Source organism: Somniosus microcephalus, chromosome 17 (assembly GCF_052327205.1).
Source record: "Somniosus microcephalus isolate GS21.2 chromosome 17, FLI_Smic_1.0, whole genome shotgun sequence".
Lineage (NCBI taxonomy): Eukaryota > Metazoa > Chordata > Chondrichthyes > Squaliformes > Somniosidae > Somniosus > Somniosus microcephalus.
In genome coordinates this window covers 14,392,389-14,411,586 of record NC_141003.1, presented here as the reverse complement: position 1 = coordinate 14,411,586, position 19,198 = coordinate 14,392,389, and the positions used below count along the sequence as shown (strand labels likewise).

General features: G+C 43.5%; 1 protein-coding gene across 3 annotated transcripts in view; it reads left to right on the top strand.

Moving 5' to 3' along the window:
• ints13 (integrator complex subunit 13) overlaps window positions 1-19,198 on the top strand; it is a 73,767-nt gene that overhangs the window by 4,386 nt on the left and 50,183 nt on the right. For 2 of the 3 annotated variants that reach the window (XM_086009955.1, XM_086009953.1), the window contains exons 3-8: window positions 2,803-2,877; window positions 9,792-9,994; window positions 11,503-11,583; window positions 12,090-12,180; window positions 16,588-16,716; window positions 16,865-16,888. In XM_086009955.1, coding sequence (XP_085866081.1) covers window positions 2,803-2,877; window positions 9,792-9,994; window positions 11,503-11,583; window positions 12,090-12,180; window positions 16,588-16,716; window positions 16,865-16,888 — 603 coding nt within the window. The remainder of the gene's footprint in view (window positions 1-2,802; window positions 2,878-9,791; window positions 9,995-11,502; window positions 11,584-12,089; window positions 12,181-16,587; window positions 16,717-16,864; window positions 16,889-19,198) is intronic. The other variant, XM_086009954.1, reaches the window with a different exon arrangement.

Genomic DNA, 19,198 nt, shown 5'->3' with positions numbered 1-19,198 from the left:
AGGATGCTTCTGATGTTGACCGAACCTGTTTGGTACAGGAAACTTTCTGGTATCCGGCACGGACGGGACCGACGTGGTGCCGGTTCATCAACAATTCCGGATAACCGAACGCTATAGTAAAAGATACGGAGCTCAGAGCTCCGTATAAAGCAACAAACCCTGTTACAGCTTCAAAACAATCGGCACAAGTTGCAAGTGTCTCTAGCTTAGCAACAGCTTCAGCTACACCCTTGCACAGCAACAAATGGAGTAAAAAAAGTAATAAAAGTTACCTGAACTGACTCCTGAATTTTGCCGGTGGATAGAGCGTTCCGGTTATTTAGGGGCCGGTTAATCAAAAGTTTCCTGTATTTATGGTTAATTCTATCCATCAATGTTTGGAAGGCATAACCAGACAAAATGTCCTTTCATAGCAAGATCTGTGATTGGGCAGAAATAACCATTCATTGCTTCCTAATCGAGTTGATTCTGTAGATCGCCGAACCGCCAAAGCGGTATGTTTTAGTATTTCTTTTGTCATGTAAAAAAAAATCATTCCGGTCGTGTCCATTCCCCCCCCCCCCCCCCCCCCCTCCCTGACTGGCTGACAGATAGTTCAGTAAATGCACTCTACACCATCCCCACCTCTCCAATCTTATTCAGCTGCTGAGAATCGTTCGGTATCTCCTGTTTTAAACCTTCATTTTTTTCCTCCTGCTTTTCAAGAATTTTCCTTCTCTCCCCTCCTCCCCCGCCCCCGGGCTTATCTTTAACTGCGATCCCTTAATTCTGCTATTGCCTGGTTGCTCCACACCCTTCGTTGGCCTTTCTCTTCAACTCATCTTCCCAGCTCCATTTATCATTAAATATTTTTCATTTTCTCCCAAACTAGCATATATATTATAGATACCAGCTTGCCATTCTATTCATATTCATATTGGATATTACTTGTTCAAATTCTAATTTTAAGGATCATCTCCATTCCATTCCCTTTATCCCAAAGTTTGCTGAACCATGTCCCAAATCTAAGTATTAATAACATTTGTCTCTCTTATAATTGAAACATTTTGTTTAGTTAGTGGAAACTAGCTTAGGAATCCTCTATAAATCGATCCCCAATTATCTCCTTTTCCTTGCCTGTACTTTATACAACCATCAAAGGCTCCAGCACCGAAGGAGGCCTTTTGGCCCATCGTGCCTGTACTGGCTCTTTGCTCGAGCAATCCAAAACTAATCTCGCTGTCCTGCACTTCCCCATCTTCCTCGGCTTCAAATATTGATCCAGTTTTTTTTTAATGCAGTAGTCTCTACTCCGAGTATTTGTGGTATCTTTAAAAAAAAAAAGCACCTTAATACCCACAAATATTTTCAAAGTCTGCATACTGTTGTGTGGCCCTCACATTTTAATCATAATGTCACTGCAAACTACAGAAGTCAACTGCAACCAGCAAACAATCAGAATTCAAGACTGCTTGATCTGGGATGGGTTATGATCTCTTCTTCTCGCTTAAGCATTTTCAGTTGAGGGAGGGGTATCTACTTAAAACATAGAAACATAGAAGATAGGAGCAGGAGTAGGCCATTCGGCCCCTCGAGCCTGCTCCGCCATTCAATGCGATCATGGCTGATCATCCAAATTCAGTACCCTGTCCCTGCTTTCTCTCCATATCTCTTGATCCCTTTAGCCTTAAGAAATATATCTAACTCCTTCTTGAATATATTTAATGAATTGGCCTCAACTGTCTTCTGTGGTAGAGAATTCCACAGGTTCACCACTCTCTGGGTGAAGAAATTCCTCCTCATCTCTGTCCTAAATGGCTTACCCCTTATCCTTAGACTGTGACCCTTGGTTCTGGACTCCCCCGTCATCGGGAACATCCTTCCTGCATCTAGTCTGTCTAGTCCTGTTAGAATTTTATAAGTTTCAATGAGATCCCCTCTCATTCTTCTAAACTCCAGCGAATATAAGCCCAATCGACCCAATCTCTCCTCATACATCATGCCTGCCATCCCAGGTATCAGTTTGGTGAATCTTCGCTGCACTCCCTCCATGGCAAGAACATCCTTCCTCAGATAAGGCGACCAAAACTGCACACAATACTCAAGGTGCGGTCTCACCAAGGCCCTGTACAACTGCAGCAAGACATCCTTGTTCCTGTACTCGAATCCTCTCGCTATTAAGGCCAACATACCATTTGCCTTCTTAACCGCCTGCTGCACCTGCATGCTTACCTTCAGCGACTGGTGCACAAGAACACCCAGGTCTCTTTGCACTTCCCCTTCTCCCAACCTATTGCCGTTCAGATAATAATCTGCCTTCCTGTTTTTGCCACCAAAGTGGATAACCTCGCATTTATCCACATTATACTGCATTTGCCCAATCACCCAACCTGTCCAAATCATACTGGAGTTTCTCTGCATTTAATGGAATATTTACCCAAATAGAAAGAACAGGTGGTCAACAGACTAGGCTCAGTTATTAAAATGATTTCTTTACAAAATGTGAATGAAGCCATTTTGTAAACGATTGGGCATGTGCTTCCCACTCATCATTGGGATAGTGCAATGTGTGTCGCATTGCATTGCTCACTAATTGTGGGAAACAATATTGCTTTGGTAAATCTGCCCACTTAGTTTGGGTGAAACATGTTGCAGACCGTTCTCGCAATCATTTGGTGATGTACTTTGTTAAAAAAATAAAGTTTGAATTATAACAGTGTACATGTCCTGTAGGGAATTTTGTGTATTTTATTCACCCATTTTAAAGCACTTCAGCTATTTGTGTTTAGTTCTTTCATTTCTAGTTGTGATTCTTATTTTTAGGTGAATTTCATTGTAAGTGACTCAAGAGCACATACCCTGAACTCCTGGGGACAAGATGATCAGAACCTGCAGGAGGTAAAGCATACCTTTTTGATCTTGGAGTGGGGAGTAAATGCCCCTTGGTGTGATCCACTTCATGGTACCTAATATTCTTCAATTTTTATGGTCAATTTTCAAGCAACTTCTTTAAAGCACTCTAATACAGATACAAATTTTTTACCCATTTATTTTAGACTCTGGCACTTGATCAGTAGCTCAGCCAAATGAGGTGTTGAAAATAACCAGAGTGAACCTCGAACTGAAAAACTGCGAAAGGAAACTAATAAATACACAATAGGGATGTCAAAAAACAGGAGAGTGAATCTGAGGCGATTTAGTAGGGATCTTCAGTCTGAAATGGGTTGCTTCTGAAGGGGCCTTATATAGTCAAACAAAAAACTTAATTGAAGAGAGAAAACCTGAAAGAATATCTGGTCACCACATTACAGGAAGGATGTGATTGCACGAGAGAGGGTACCGAGGAGATTTGCGGGGATGTTGCCAGGACTGGAGAATTTTAGCTTCTAATACTTTCAGATATGCCAAGGCAGCAGGAGAAGGTGGCACAAATTGAGAGTTATGAGATGGAAGCTTAGAACAGGAGCTAGGAAGAATTTTTTGCACAGGATGAACAGCTGGGACGGGTTTAAGTACCTTGGTCGAGACCAGGGCATTGGTGTAATTCGAGGAACAGCTATAGGCGCTCTAATCGACAGAAGGTGAAGTTGATTCTCTGGAAGGATAAGATCAAATGGGCTGAAGGGCATTCTTCATCTTGTGTGGGTGCTGGAGGGGGGAGGTCAAGTGAGACTTGAGCTTTCTTTTCATTTTTCAAACACAATCTAAGTGTTATTTAAATTGGCTTTGTTAGTGTTTGTATTTTGGTTTCTGATGTGACAGTAATCATTTTTTTTAAATCATTTTTTTTGTGTGGATCAAGATAAACAATATTTGCGCTTGGAAATGGAGTCCTTTCCCACTATGGGTACTTAATACCTGCATCGAACACTTTCAGGTTAGGATGGAATGACCAGGTGCAGAGTAAAGCTCGGTCTACTCTGTCCCAACATTTCCCAGCAATGAATCTTTCCATTTCCCATGGATACAGTTCGACTTTTCATCCCAATTTCTTGGGGGTTCACAGCGAAAATGCAGTTTCTATAAGCAGCGCGAGTTTCCTATCGGCTGAAACTTTGTTGTGATGTGCGTTCCCAGAGGTCGTGTGAGCTCCCCACCAAACTCTCCTGTCTTATAAAGGCGCTAAAACCAATGGGTTTTGTATAAACCAAATAGTAGATAGAAGCAGTAGGACACAGCAAGATAGTAAAAGTACAATATTTAAAACCAAGATGGAATCCACCAACAGGGGAGATAAAATAAAAACAGAATGCTGGAACTACCTAGCAGATCAGGCATCATCTGTGGAGAGAGAAACAGAGTTAATATTTCAGGGCGATGACCTTTCATCAGAATTGGGATAAAATGCCCTTCTTGAACATATTTCTTGTACAGGTTGATGATCGTCTTGAATTTCAGATGAAATGGTCCTTTGTAAAGCTTCATGGTGATATATGGTGCACACATCTGACACTGTTTTCCAGTCTGCCCACCTCTCCTATCTGTGGCTGAATGTCCACCTTTCAGTCTCGCTCCAGAACCACCTGTTCAAAGCTGATGCCCCTCATATCGTCCTGTAGCTTCTTAACCTAAGCAGCTCTATACAAAGGCCTCTCTTATTGTCGCGTCTCCTTCACTGCTAGTTAGTGGAGGTGCTCTTCTAAAGAAACCTGGAGTGAGGCACTCGTGGTCAGTCGTGTGAAATAACTGGTAATTAGAGAAGAGTGGTGAGAACTTGTTTTTAAAGGTTATCGGATATTAAAAGAAGGAAATGTGTGAAAAGTATCCCTGTTTAATCTAGTACAGTCGCCACTGCTTATAGCAGGTGCGTTGGTGCTAAAGTGATTTGTCCGCTGTATTCATTGGACGGTTTAGCCCCATCATCTGCAAAACTCCTGGTGTTCAGAAGAAAGCACCAACATATCAGTGTAATAGATTTAATGCCATTGTGTTAACAGCTATGCATTAAAAAAATAAATTGATCAAGATTCAGCTATTCCTTTGTAGAAATACGTAACGGTTTTGGATATTTTAGAATATTCCTTTGGTAGGTGTAGTCGTGAAAGCTGAAACATAAAGTACCATGCTGGCCATACCACAACAACAAGTTGTATTTATATAGCGCCTTTAACGTAGTAAAACGTCCCAAGGTGCTGCACAGGAGTTTTTTAAGACCAAAAAATTTGACACCGATCCACATAAGGATAAATTAGGGCAGGTGACCAAAAACTTGGTTAAAGTGGTACGTTTTAAGGAGCATCTTAAAGGAGGAAAGAGATGTGGAGGGGCGGAGAGGTTTAAGGAGGGAGTTCCAGAGCTTAGGGCCTAGGCAGCTGAAGGCACGGCCACCGATTTATAATCAGGGCTGCTCGAGGGCAGAATTTGAGGAGTGCAGATATCTCCCGGGCGGTGGGGGGGGGGGTTGTGGGGCTGAAGGAGATTAGGGATCGGAAGGGGCGAGGCCATGGAGGGATTTGAAAACAAGGATGAGGATTTTGAATCAAGGCGCTGCTTAACTGGGAGCCAATGTAGGTCAGCGAGCACAGAGGGTGATGGGTGAACGGGACTTGGTGCGAGTTAGGACACGGGCAGCCGAGTTTTGGATGACCTCAAGTTTACGTAGGGTAGAATGTGGGAGGCGAGCCTGGAGTGCGTTGGAATAGTCAAGTCTAGAGGTAACAAAGTCACGGATGAAGGTTTCAGCAGCGGATGAGCTGTGGCAAGGGCGGAGACAGGCGATGTTACGGATTTGGAAATAGGCAGTCATAGTTATGGTGCGGATATGTGGTCGGAAGCTCATTCAGGGTCAAATATGACACCAAGGTTGCGAACAGTGTGGTTCAGCCTCAGACAGAGATGAAAGATTATCTGCCGGCTACTTTGTCCTTTGGATCTTGACCAGATGCTCTTTACCTTGTTATTGCAGTCAGTGCTGAGTAGTGCATGCTGTAACCCAACGCCAGGGGTGATTAAGCATCAATGTTCCCCCTAAGTTTTTTGAGTACGCTGCCCCTTTAAGGGGCTGCACGGCCCATTCACTGTTTCGCGCATGTGCCAACGTTAACATTGGAAAAGCCGGTCCTGGGTTGCGTGGGACCGGCAGAGAGCTGCGCGGCTGTGTTAAGCGAGAACGTTGTTAAGCATACCAGGTACCAAACTGCTCACGGAACACCTGTTTCTGCCTGAACTATCCGGCAGGCTTAACACTCTAAGCGTCAACTTTGTAATTGTCTCTGGTCATTTTAAACGATTGCCTGATTTAAACATGGGCGCTCTAAGTGGCGAGGACTGGATTGCGGCAGAAGGGTTTATTTTGCCATCGGAGCAGCTTTGAGTCGGGACTGAATTACTTCATGGTTGCTGATGGTGAGGGAAAAAAATCGCAAAGATTGGAACCTTAGTTTAGCATAAGAACACAAGAATTAGGAGCAGGAGTCGGCTATACGGACCCTTGAGCCTGTTTTTCAAAAATTCATTGATGGGATGTGGGCGGCACTGGCTAGGCCTGCATTTAGTGCCCATCCCTAATTGCCCTTGAGAAGATGGTGGTGAGCCGCCGTCTTGAACCGCTGCAGTCCATATGGTGTAGGTACACCCACAATGCTGTTAGGAAGGGAGTTCCAGGATTTTGGCCCAGCGACAGTGAAGGAACGGCGATACAGGTCCAAGTCAGGATGGTGTGTGGCTTGGAGGGGAACTTGTAGGTGGTGATGTTCCCATGCGTCTGCTGCCCTTGTCCTTCTAAGTGGTAGAGGTCGCGGGTTTGGAAGGTGCTGTTGAAGGAGCTTTGGCGAGTTGCTGCAGTGCATCTTGTAGATGGTACACACTGCAGCCACAGTGCGCCGGTGGTGGAGGGAGTGAATGTTGAAGGTGGTGGATGGAGTGCCAATCAAGCGGGCTGCTTTATCCTGAATGATGCAGGCAAGTGGAGAGTATTCCATCACACTCCTGACTTGTGCCTTGTAGATGGTGGAAAGGCTTTGGGGAGTCAGGAGGTGAGACACTCGCCGCAGAATTCCCAGCCTCTGGCCTGCCCTTGTAGCTACAGTATTTATATGGCTGGTCCAGTTCAGTTTCTGATCAATGGTAACCCCCAGGATGTTGATAGTGGGGGATTCAGCGATGGTAATGCCATTGAATGTCAAGGGGAGATGGTTAGAGTCTCGCTTGTTGGAGATGGTCATTGCCTGGCACTTGTGTGGTGCGAATGTTACTTGCCACTGTTCCACCATTCAGTAAGATCATGGCTGATCTTTGACCTCAACTTCACTTTCCCGCCCGATTCCCCATATCCCTCGATTCCCCTAAAGTCCAAGAATCTATCGATTTCAGCTTTGACAGATTTTGTATCTTTTTTTTTTTAAAAGGCATACCTAATAGAAATGTGAAATGTTCAGGGTGATTTGTTTCAGTTCTAACTAATATGCACAGGCCACTGTTTTTGTAAGCCTTTATGTATTTTGCTTTAATTTGAAGTACAGGAAACTCTTTTTTATCCGACACCGACGGGACCGGCGTGGTGCCGGTTGATCAAAAAGTCCGGATTACAGAGAGGTCTACTTACTAAGGTACGAGAGCCCCGTGCACGGCCACAGGTGCAGGCACCCCGGTTACATGGCCACAGATCCAGGAACCCCGGTTACACGGCCACTAATGTATAGTAAAACTTACCTGAACCTACTCCTGCATTTTGCCGGTTAAGAGAGTTGTCCGGATATTTCGGTGCCGGTTAAAAAAGAGTTTCCTGTAGAACCGATGAAGATGGGTTCTGGGGTTAACATTCTATTTTAGCACCATCCGGTTGCTGCAGCCAGTCAGAAGAAACCTTTTCTCTTTTTATAATTCTGCTTTGTACAGCTAACATTCTATTTGTAGTAAACCTTTGCACATTTTGAAATCTTCAAAAAATACAGTCATTCAGGGACTTAAAAGGTCTTAAACCCAGTCTGCACCATGTCTGCAAACTGTGCTCATTATCTTGATGTAGTTGCAGTACTGTTACACCCCTGTTTAAAAAAGGGGATAAGGATAAACCCGGCAACCACAGGCCAGTCAGCTGAACGTGGGGAAACTTTGAAACAATAATCCGAGACAAAATTAATTGATATTTGGAAAAGAATGCAAGTTAGCATGGATTTGTTAAAGGCAAATCGTGTTTGACTAACTTGATTGAGTTCTTTGATGAATTAAGGGAAGGTTTGATGATGCTCATATGGTTGATGTTTTGTATATGGACTTTGAAAAGGCCTTCGACAAAACACCACATACAGGAAACTTTTTTTTATCCGGGACCGACGTGGTGCCGGTTCATCAAAAATTCCGGATAACTGAAAGCTATAGTAAAAGATACGGAGAGCTGAGAGCTCCGTATAAAGCAACAAACCCTGTTGCTTAGCAATAGCTTCAGAACAATGGCCACAAGTTGCAAGCATCTCTGTAGCTTAGCAACAGCTGCAGCCACACCCTTGCACAGCAACAAATGGAGGAAGGCAAGTAATAAAAGTTACCTGAACCTACTCCTGAATTTTGCCGGTTAACCGAGATTTCCGGTTATTTAGGTGCCGGTAAATCGAAAGTTTCCTGTAATAGATTTGTTAGCAAAATTAAATCCAATGGGATGATAGGAACACTGGCAGTGTGGGTATGAAATTGGCTAAGGAACAGAAAGCAGAGTAATGGTGAATGGTTGTTTTTCAGACTGGAGGGAGGTATACCGTGGTGCTCCCCGGGGATCGGTATTAGGACCGCTGCTCTTTTTGATATATATTAATGATCTGGACTTGGGTATACGGGGCATAATTTCAAAGTTTGCAGATGATACGAAACTCGGAAATGTAGCAAACAGTGAGGAGGATAGTAACAGACTTCAGGACACAGACAGACTGGTGAAATGGGCAGACACGTGGCAGATGAAACTTAACGCAGACAAGTGTGAAGTGATACATTTTAGTCGGAAGAATGAGGAGAGGCAATATAAACTAAATGGTACAATTTTAAAAGGAGACCCCGGGGAGGAGTGGGAGGTGAATGTACACAAATCTTTGAAGGTGGCAGGACAAGTTGAGAAGGCTGTTAAAAAAGCATATGGAGAGGAATAGAGTACAACAGCAAGGAAGTTGTGCTAACCCTTTATAAACCACTAGTTAGGCCTCAGCTGGAGTATTGTGTTCAATTCTGGGCACCGCACTTTTTAGGAAGGATGTCAAGGCCTTGGCGAGGGTGCAGAGGAGGTTGATCAGAATGTTACCAGGGATGAGGGACTTCAGTTATGTGGAGAAACTGGGATTGTTCTCCTTGGAGCAGAGAAGGTTAAGAGGAGATTTGATAGAGGTGTTCAAAATCATGACAGTTTCGATAGAGTAAATAAGGAGAAACTGTTTTCACTGGCAGAAGGGTCGGTAACCAGAGGACACAGATTTAAGATAATTGACAAACGAACCAGAGGCGACATGAGGAAACATTTTTTTTTACGCAGCGAGTTGCTGTGACCTGGATTGCGCTGCCTGAACGGGCGGAGGAAGCAGATTCAATAGTAACTTTCAAAAGGGAATTGGATAAATAACTTGAAGGGGAACAAATTGCAGGGCTCTGGGGAAAGTGCAGGGGAGTGGGACTAGTTGGATAACTCTACCAAAGCACAGGCACGATGGGCCGAATGGCCACTCTCTGCCGTAAGATTCTATGACTTGGTTTCAGAATTTACTTCACATTTTTCGGAAATAACCATTTCTGTTCTTGATCGACTCCACGCGAACTGTGGAAAATCTTAATCCAACAGAGTGTTTCCGATTGTGTCAACAAGCCAGCAATGATCAATCCTATTTCTGTAACAGTTGATGGCGGCCTTGGCAGCTGTTGGGCCTCCCAACCCACGCATGGACCCAGAATGCTGCAGCGTGCTGCACGGCCTAGTCGAAGCAGTGGAGGTCCTGTGCAAATGTACGGATTATCAGCACGAAGCCCGGACCACGTTAATGGAGAACGCAGACCGTGTCAGCAACAGGGGTCGGATCATCTGTATAACCAACGCCAAAAGGTGCGGTGATTCGCTTTCCGTGCATCCCCCGCAATAATTACTGATCAACCGTCTGAGCAAATATTGTCATTTTAATTCCATTCTGTTTGAGCTATTAAAATGTTAAGTTGGGCTGAATTGAATTAAAATGATTGCTTTTCATTTCTTTGCTGTTTGCACTCCAGCATGTCAATTGTATCAGAACAAAATGCATTATGAATACATACAAAATATTATTGATCTCCCTCAAATGGAATAACTGCTTGCAATAGTCATTTATGAGTTACATTTAGGGGGGTATGAATCCTATTTCATGGTTCTTCACACGCTAGTCTGTTATACATAGTCATTTTAACATTTGTACTTTAGCTGTGTTTAATGGGGTGTTCTATGCAGTTGTGGGCTAGTTCCAGTGATGGTAATGGCCTATTGTGTGTGAGAATGTAGTTCTTTGGAACCTAACTTCTCAATATTTTTAAAAACTTTATAATGATGTGAATATCAATTCAGATAGGAAAAGCATGTCAAAATTAGAATAGGATGTGATGTGATCTGGGTACAAGACTCCGCATCTTATTCAAACCATTGAGCATTCTAGACTTTTGTTCTGACTCTCCCTTCTTGCACAGGCAGTGCTTTGTCAGCATGAGCACCATTCATCTCGCACCTTGGTATGATCTCGCAAAATTCAGCTAATGAGGCCACATGGGATTAAATATCTGTTCAGCTTATTTGAATTCTTGGCACTGAGTAAGGATCCAGTATTCTACAATGACACCAGACTCGTCTATTCCGAAGCACTCGTGGGCAGCCTCCCATCCTCCATCCCCTAGACTTCAGCTCATTGCAAAACTCTGCTCACCCATCTGCCCTCTGCTTGCTAACCTACGTTGGCACCTGGTCCCCCAGTGCCGCAAATTTAAAATGCTCATGCTTGCGTTCAAATCCCTTTATGGTCTCGCTTCTCCCCATCTCGAACCTCCTTCAGCCCTGAACCACACCTCCGCCGCCTCCCCAAACTCTCCCTTCCTCTGACTCTGGCCTCGTGTGCATTCCCATTTCCCTCTCCTTTAAGACTCTCCTTATAACCCTCTTTGACCAAGCTTTTAATATCTCCTTTTACACAACGCCCTTTTTTTTGACTAGGCCTCTGTGAAACGCTTTGGGACATTTTTCTGTGTTAAAGGTGCTATAAAAATGCAAGCTGCTAGCAGCGTCATTTTTAGAGATGCAGGACTGACCCGTAACTGATGCTATTAAAAAGACAACCCTGTAGATTAAAACCTCAAAATATTTGGATCAGTGTTAAATAATGTCATAATAAAATAGCTTTTGCCATGGTGTTGTTTCTTATACTTGGAATGTATTGCTGATAATGGACCAGACTGTGGTGATTGACGAGGCTGCTTTAAGCTTTGAGTTAGTGATTTCTACATTAGCAGTCTCTCTCTGCTGTGGACTAGGCACTGCTTTTGACAAGCTTGTTCTGATTCCCTTCTATTGCTCTTTTTTAATAATTTGTTTTGCAGTGACAGCCATGTGCGAATGTTAGAAGACTGTGTCCAAGAGACAATCCATGAGCACAACAAGTTAGCAGCGAGCTCTGATAAGTAAGTTTGAGCCTGTTTTTCAATGCAGCAAATGTACTTTTTTTGAAAACTTTATTCAGATCTATCCGTCGTATTAAAAAATGGTTCTTCAGTGTTGCGTCACTTTTGATTGGTATCCTGGGCCAGTTGCCCCACCTTGAATGACACGAGAGCAGTTTCAAAGTGCCCACTTTTCTCAGTTGGCCGCTTAAAAGTATTCCCAAGTTGTCAGAAGGTGGACAAAGAGAACAGAAAAAGATTCTATTGTAGTGCAAGGTCTTCTTAAAGATCTCCTACCCACTTAACTACTTAGCATGGAATATGTTTTTGTTGAAGTGAATAGACCTTGTTTTTAAAATTCTTATTTATCAAAGCTGAAGGACAAATATGCCAAACGGCGGCTTCTTATCTCAGTGAGATGCTGTGGACAGCCTACCAGCTTACAGCGACTACATTTGAAAATAGACAAGTGTGGCATTTTCTTTTAACAGCAGATGGTTTGCTAAATGTCTATTGTTTCCTTTCAGCTTGATGCAAATTCAGCATTGTGAACTGGTCTTAATTCACACCTACACAGCGGGTGAAGACAGCCTAGTTTCAGATCGTCCAAAGAAAGATGTGAGTCTTATTTTCTGTACAGAATTGGAACACAGCATACCATTGCAATTTAGCGTCATTTTAAACTCTGGACTGATGGGACATGAGCTGCACAAATAGCCACTTCTGCATTGCTGTGAAGCATTGCAGAGTGACTCATACGATAATGATGCACAAAGGATGGTATCATTCACATCCCAATTGGACTCTCAAATGTAGCAGTGAGAGACCAGCTTGGGGAAGGTGTTTCAGACCACTTGGGCTTGACACTGCATAAGAACAAGTGGCCTGTCACATTCTCTGGGTACTTATCAAAGTAAAGCAGAGTTTTGAGACAGCAGGTGCTCCCGTTCTCGAAACAGTTTAAATCCACTAGCTGGGCGTGGAGCTCCGCGCGTGTGCGTAAGCAGGTTTGCACAGACCTCTCGCCTGGTCGCTGTAGTGTGATTCACAGTTTGTGGCAAAACTCAGCTTTTCCTGGCTGTGAGCGGCACTCAGTGGCCGCCCGTCTCGGGCCGGTCGCGTAATGTAACTGCAGTCTGGATCTTATTCACAGAAAGGAGGAACATGGAGGGAGTGCAGCGAAGATTCACCAGACTGATACCTGGGATGGCAGGAATGACGTATGAGGACAGATTGGGTCGATTGGGCTTATACTCGCTGGAGTTTAGAAGAATGAGAGAGGATCTCATTGAAATTTATAAAATTCTAACAGGACTAGACAGACTAGATGCAGGAAGGATATTCCCGATGGTGGTGGAGTCCAGAACCAGGGGTCACAGTCTAAAGATAAGGGGTAAGCCATTTAGGACAGAGATGAGGAGGAATTTCTTCACCCAGAGAGTGGTGAACCTGTGGAATTCTCTACCACAGAAGGCAGTGGAGGCCAATTCATTAAATATATTCAAGAAGGAGTTAGATATATTTCTTAGGGATCAAGGGATATGGAGAGAAAGCAGGGACAGGGTACTGAATTTGGATGATCAGCCATGATCTCATTAACATAGAAACATAGAAGATAGGAGCAGGAGTAGGCCCTTCGGCCCTTCGAGCCTGCTCCGCCATTCAATGAGCTCATGGCTGATCATCCAAATTCAGTACCCTGTCTCTGCCTTCTCCCCATATCCCTTGATCCCTTTAGCCTTAAGAAATATATCCAACTCTTTCTTGAATATATTTAATGAACTGGCCTCCACCGCCCTCTGTGGCAGAGAATTCCACAGGTTCACCACTCTCTGGGTGAAGAAATTCCTCCTCATTTCAGTCCTAAATGGCTTACCCCTTATCCTTAGACTATGACCCCTGGTTCTGGACTCCCCGGCCATCAGAAACATCCTTCCTGCATCTAGTCTGTCCAGGCCTGACAGAATTTTATAGGTTTCGATGAGATCCCCTCTCAATCTTCTAAACTCCAGTGAGTATAAGCCCAATCGACACAATCCCTCCTCATATGTCATTCCTGCCATCCCAGGTATCAGCCTGGTGAATCTTCGCTGCACTCCTTCCATGGCAAGAACGTCCTTCCTCAGGTAAGGCGACCAAAACTGCACACAATACTCAAGGTGCGGTCTCACCAAGGCCCTGTACAACTGTAGCAAGACATCCTTGTTCCTGTACTCGAACCCTCTTGCTACGAAGGCCAACATACCATTTGCCGCCTTAACCGCCTGCTGCACCTGCATGCTTACCTTCAGCGACTGGTGCACAAGAACACCCAGGTCTCTTTGCACTTCCCCTTCTCCCAATCTATGCCATTCAAATAATAATCTGCCTTCCTGTTTTTGCCACCAAAGTGGATAACCTCACATTTATCCACATTATAGTGCATTTGCCATGTTTCTGCCCAATCACCCAACCTGTCCAAATTGTACTGGAGTTTCACGACATCCTCCTCACAGCATACCCTCCCACCCAGCTTTGTGTCGTCTGCAAATTTGGAGATATTACATCCAATTCCCTCGTCCAGATCATTAATATATATTGTGAACAGCTGGGGTCCTAGGACCGATCCTTGCGGTACCCCACTAGTCACTGCCTGCCACTCGGAAAACGACCCGTTTATTCCAACTCTTTGCTTTCTGTCCGCCAACCAGTTCTCTATCCAAGTCAATACCTTGCCCCCAATCCCATGTGCCTTAATTTTGCACGCTAATCTCTTACGCGGGACCTTATTGAAAGCCTTCTGAAAGTCCAAATACACCACATCCACTGGTTCTCCCGTATCTATTTTACCAGTTACATCCTCAAAAAATTCCAGTAGATTAGTCAAGCATGATTTACCTTTTGTAAATCCATGTTGACTTTGTCCGATCCTGTCACTGCTTTCCAAGTGCTCTGCTATTACATCTTTTATAATGGACTCTAGCATTTTCCCCACTACCGATGTCGGGCTTACCGGTCTATAATTCTCCGCTTTTTCTCTACCACCTTTTTTGAATAGTGGGGTAACATTAGCTACCCTCCAATCCATGGGTACCGTTCCAGAGTCTATCGAGTTCTGGAAGATGACCATCAATGCATCTACTATTTCTAGGGCCACTTCCTTAAGTACCCTGGGATGTAGATTAAATGGCGGAGCAGGCTCGAGGGGCCGAATGGCCTCCTCCTGCTCCTATCTTCTATGTTTCTATGACATGAAAGCAGCTTAAAATGAAAGGAGCTGAAGTTGGAGTCCTTGACTAGTTGTTTGCTCTCGTACAGCAGTAGGGCGACAGTACAACAGTAAACAAGTTGTGCATTTGCAAATCTGTTTTATTCACGTGATTTGTGCCAACACTAAATGACTCTGAAATGGAGCTTTGCACCATTCTTTGTTTTGTGTTGCATGATCTTGCATTTCTGTTGGAAATAGAACACATTAGAATGGAAAATACTAACATTTCCTGTTCTTTTTGATAAAATGCACTGGTTTGGGTGAATACATTTTTCAGTGGTAAAGCTGTTTCCATTGATTTTCTATAATTTTATGTGATTGGATTCCCAAAATGAGACTCATTTGAACAAAAGCCCCTCTTCCACCCCCATGCCCTTCAATTGTTGCAAAAAAAAGCATTCATAGACTCTTGCCGCACAGAAGAAGGCCGTTCCTGTGCCAATGCAGCATTCAAGATGTGTTGTTACCAGAGAACTGTGCAGTTGCAGCGTGATGACTTCCCAGGAGAACTGGAAACTACTTTTTCCGCCAAGTTTGGGGTGTTTAAGGGAGTGCTTTAAAAGTAGCGGGGGTGATTTTAACTTTGGGCGATACTGAATTGGCTGCCCATTATACAGCTCCCGATTTCCCCTTCCATTGACTTCAATGAAAGAAAACTCCAGCGTGGTGTATAATGGATGACTAATTTTATATTTTAAAATCTAGGTCCGAGGCTCTGGAATTCCCTCCCTAAACCTCACCACCTCTTCCCACTCCTTTTAAGACGCTCCTTAAAACCTACCTCTTCGACCAAGCTTTTGGTCACTTGTCCTAATATCTCCTTCTTTGGCTCAGTGTCCATTTTTGTCTTATAATACTCCTGTGAAGCGGCCGTGGCACGTTTTGCTACGTTACAGGTGCTAAATAAATGCAAGTTTTTGTAAAATTACAGGAATCTTTCGATTTACCGGCACCTAAATAACCGGAAATCTCGGTTAACCGGCAAAATTCAGGAGTAGGTTCAGGTAACTTTTATTACTTGCCTTCCTCCATTTGTTGCTGTGCAAGGGTGTGGCTGCAGCTGTTGCTAAGCTACAGAGACGCTTGCAACTTGTGGCCATTGTTCTGAAGCTGGGTTTGTTGCTTTATACGGAGCTTTCAGCTCCGTATCTTTTACTATAGCATTCGGTTATCCGGAATTTTTGAAGAACCGGCACCACGTTGGTCCCGTCCGTGCTAGATAAAAAAAAAGTTTCCTGTAGTCCCAATTAAACATCCAGCCTGAAATTTTTTTTTTTTTAACGAGACGTTTAGGACAAATTACCTAGGTCACGCTTTAAATGAAAAAGTGGTGTACAGGAAACTTTGTGCTATCCGGCACCGACGGGACCGAGCTGTTGCCGTTCCCTCAAAACTGCCGGACACACCAGCGCTAATGTTGAAGCATACGGAGCTCAGCTCCGTATCTGGCAACAAACACTGTTGCTTAGCCACAGCTTCTAAACAGTCGGCCGTACCTTGGAAGCGTCTCTGTCGCTTAGCAACAGCTTCAGAGAGACTTTGCAGAGCCTGACTGTTGAAAAAAAAAGCCACGAGAAGAAAAAAAACCTAACAAAACGGCTCCTGATTTTTGCCGGTGGCTCGAGCTTGCTGGACATTTAGCCTCCGGATAACACAAAGTTTCCTGTATATACCAAATGTGTGTGTTGTAGCAACAATGTTAATTCAGCCCTAATTTAACTTTTTGGTGTCTAATAAAACATGTCGTCGGTCGGCGTCCATATTGTTTCCCACAGATCTCTCTGGTTCTAACGAGTGAAGTGCACAGTGTCCGCGCAGGAAGGCAACTGCCTGCAAAACTCACCACGCTTGTCCAGCAGCACTTCGACCTTGCCTGCACTACTATTACTAACATCCCCATGAAGGTGGGTCTAATCCCTTGAGTTTTTTTGGTTGAAGTAGAGTGCAGCATCTAATTGTTTTTTATTTCTTATTTTCAGTTTGTGAAAATTAACATTTTTCAAAGTAATTTTCAAATTATTTTTTTCTCCACATCATATTTCTGTTTGCTAGCCCACATTCAGTGTCAGTGAACAGGTTAGTAAATTTGAATTTAAAATAGAAAATAAGATCATGAAAACTGATCAGTCGGTTATATTGCATGTGACACATGGCGGTGTGCAATATAATCAATTTTTTTTGTTTTAATAGTTTTCCTTTTCAATTTTGCAGTCACTCTCAAACTGTCTGCTCTTGTAGTAACATTACCTTATGACCCTTTGTACGATACTGTCACAAAAATTGCTCCCTTACATCCGTATTGTTTTTTCCATTGTATGTGTTTTTATGTATCTACCCTGTATAGTATTTGTGTGGCATGCGATGATAATGTACCTGCTGCAGTTTGTTTATTGTTGAACACTTTCTGCACACTGATTTGTGGGGCGGGGAGGGGGGTAGAGTGCTTTACGGAAATGTTTTTAAAATAAGTGTAAAATATTTATACATTGTTCTTTCCAAAGTAGTCTTTTAACAGTGCAGATTAGCTTTTATAAGGTTCAGGGTTTCTTGACTGTACTATTCTGAGTACAATGAGATTGTCAGTGTGTTAGTACAACTGTTTATGTGGCGAGGGTTTTACTGCATCAAGTTGTGCCAGTACTCCCAGATTTGGTTGAATGTGCTGTCAAGCTAGCTGGTGCAATGTTGCCACAAGGTGGCACACTAATCTAATCAAAATACTGTACTGTACGTAGTTTTAAGAGTGGTAAAGGGAAACTGGAATTGATGCTCTGCCCATCACCAAAAGGAAGGGTCATGAAAAATGCAGATTAATGCATTTAAAAATAAATTCGAAATCTTGATGAATATCGTTAATCTACATAAACTGTCAGAATTCAGGGGCTCGATGCAGTTTTGTCAAGTTTGTAAATGATACTAAATGACCTGATGAGGCTGCTGTGGAGCTGCGGAAGGACCCGGGCAGAATTTGCGCGTGTGCAGAAATATGGCAGATGAACTTCAGTAGAGATAAGTGCAGGGAATTGCCCATTGACACACTTACTTAAATGAATGGTACTGAACTAACTAGGAGAGAAGTGAAGGGGACCTGGGAATGACGGTGGACGGTAGAATTAGCTTTGTTGTTCTACAGTGACTGAATATACTAACAAAGCCAAGCTGTGCTGCCACATCAGAGTCTTGGGCCTGAAGCAGTCATGCTGAAACCGCGCAGTGCGCTGGAAGGACACATCGTGAGCACTGTGTTCAGCTTTGATCACTGATCGTTTATGTCTATAGGTACGGTGCAGAGTAAGGCTGTGAGGCAGATCCTTGGTGTCAGGTGGAGGTTACGGTATTGGTACTAGACTAATAATCCGGAGAACTTGAGTTCACAGCCCACCGTGCCAGTTTAAGGATTTAATTCCGTTTTAAAAACTTGGACATTAAAAGCTGGTATCAGTAAAAAGCGAAGATGAAGCTGTCGGATTGTTGTAAAAACCCAACATCAATGTCCTTCAGGGAAGGAAACCTGCCGTCTTAACCCGATCTGGTCTATATGTGACTCCAGTCCCACACCAACGTGGTTAACTAACTCTTGACTGCCCTCTGAAGTGGACTAACTAGTCACTCAATTGTATCAACTTGCGACCAGCACGGTCTGTGGCGGTTCAAGAAGGTGGCCCACGAGAGGTGGGCAGTAAATGCCAGCATTGCCAGTGACACCCAGAAAAAATAAATTACAAATAGCAAAAGTGAATCGGGAGCAGTATTAAAGTTAAATCAGTGCAGGACAAAGACATGGATACCCACCCGTGGGTAAAGGGAAGTTCAGAACTGGTGTCGGGAATCACTTCAGCTTAATGATTAATACTGGGAATGGCCTTCTGAATAAAGTAGAGGAGGAAGAAACTCTGGAGGTGCTATAATTGGGGATTCATAGGTTTCTGTAGAAGAATGAACAAATGGGCCAAATGGGCTCCTCCATCAATACTTGTGTCAATCCTGCAAAAAAAATAGGACCACAGTAATGGAGATCAAGAGCTATATTGCGAGAAACAAAAACTAGAAATTAGTTTCAAACCTTAATGGCTGTGTTATCACTTGCACACAAACCGGATCAGGCCCATTGATCTGTGGTGGGGAAATTAAAACTTAAATTGTTTTAGGCTTTCTATGTACATAACACGTTGGGTGGATATCCATCGTATAATACCACCTTTTCAAAGTCGTGACAAAATCTTTCAGCAGAGGAATGATAGCTGATTCTGCAGCAAAATTATCGAACTCTTCGATTGAAAGTTGCAAAGTGTTTTAGCAATTTCCAAACCTCTTGCATCATCTCGTACACCAGATATCATGTAGGCATTTATAGTAACATACACAGTGAAATTTTACTCCAGTACT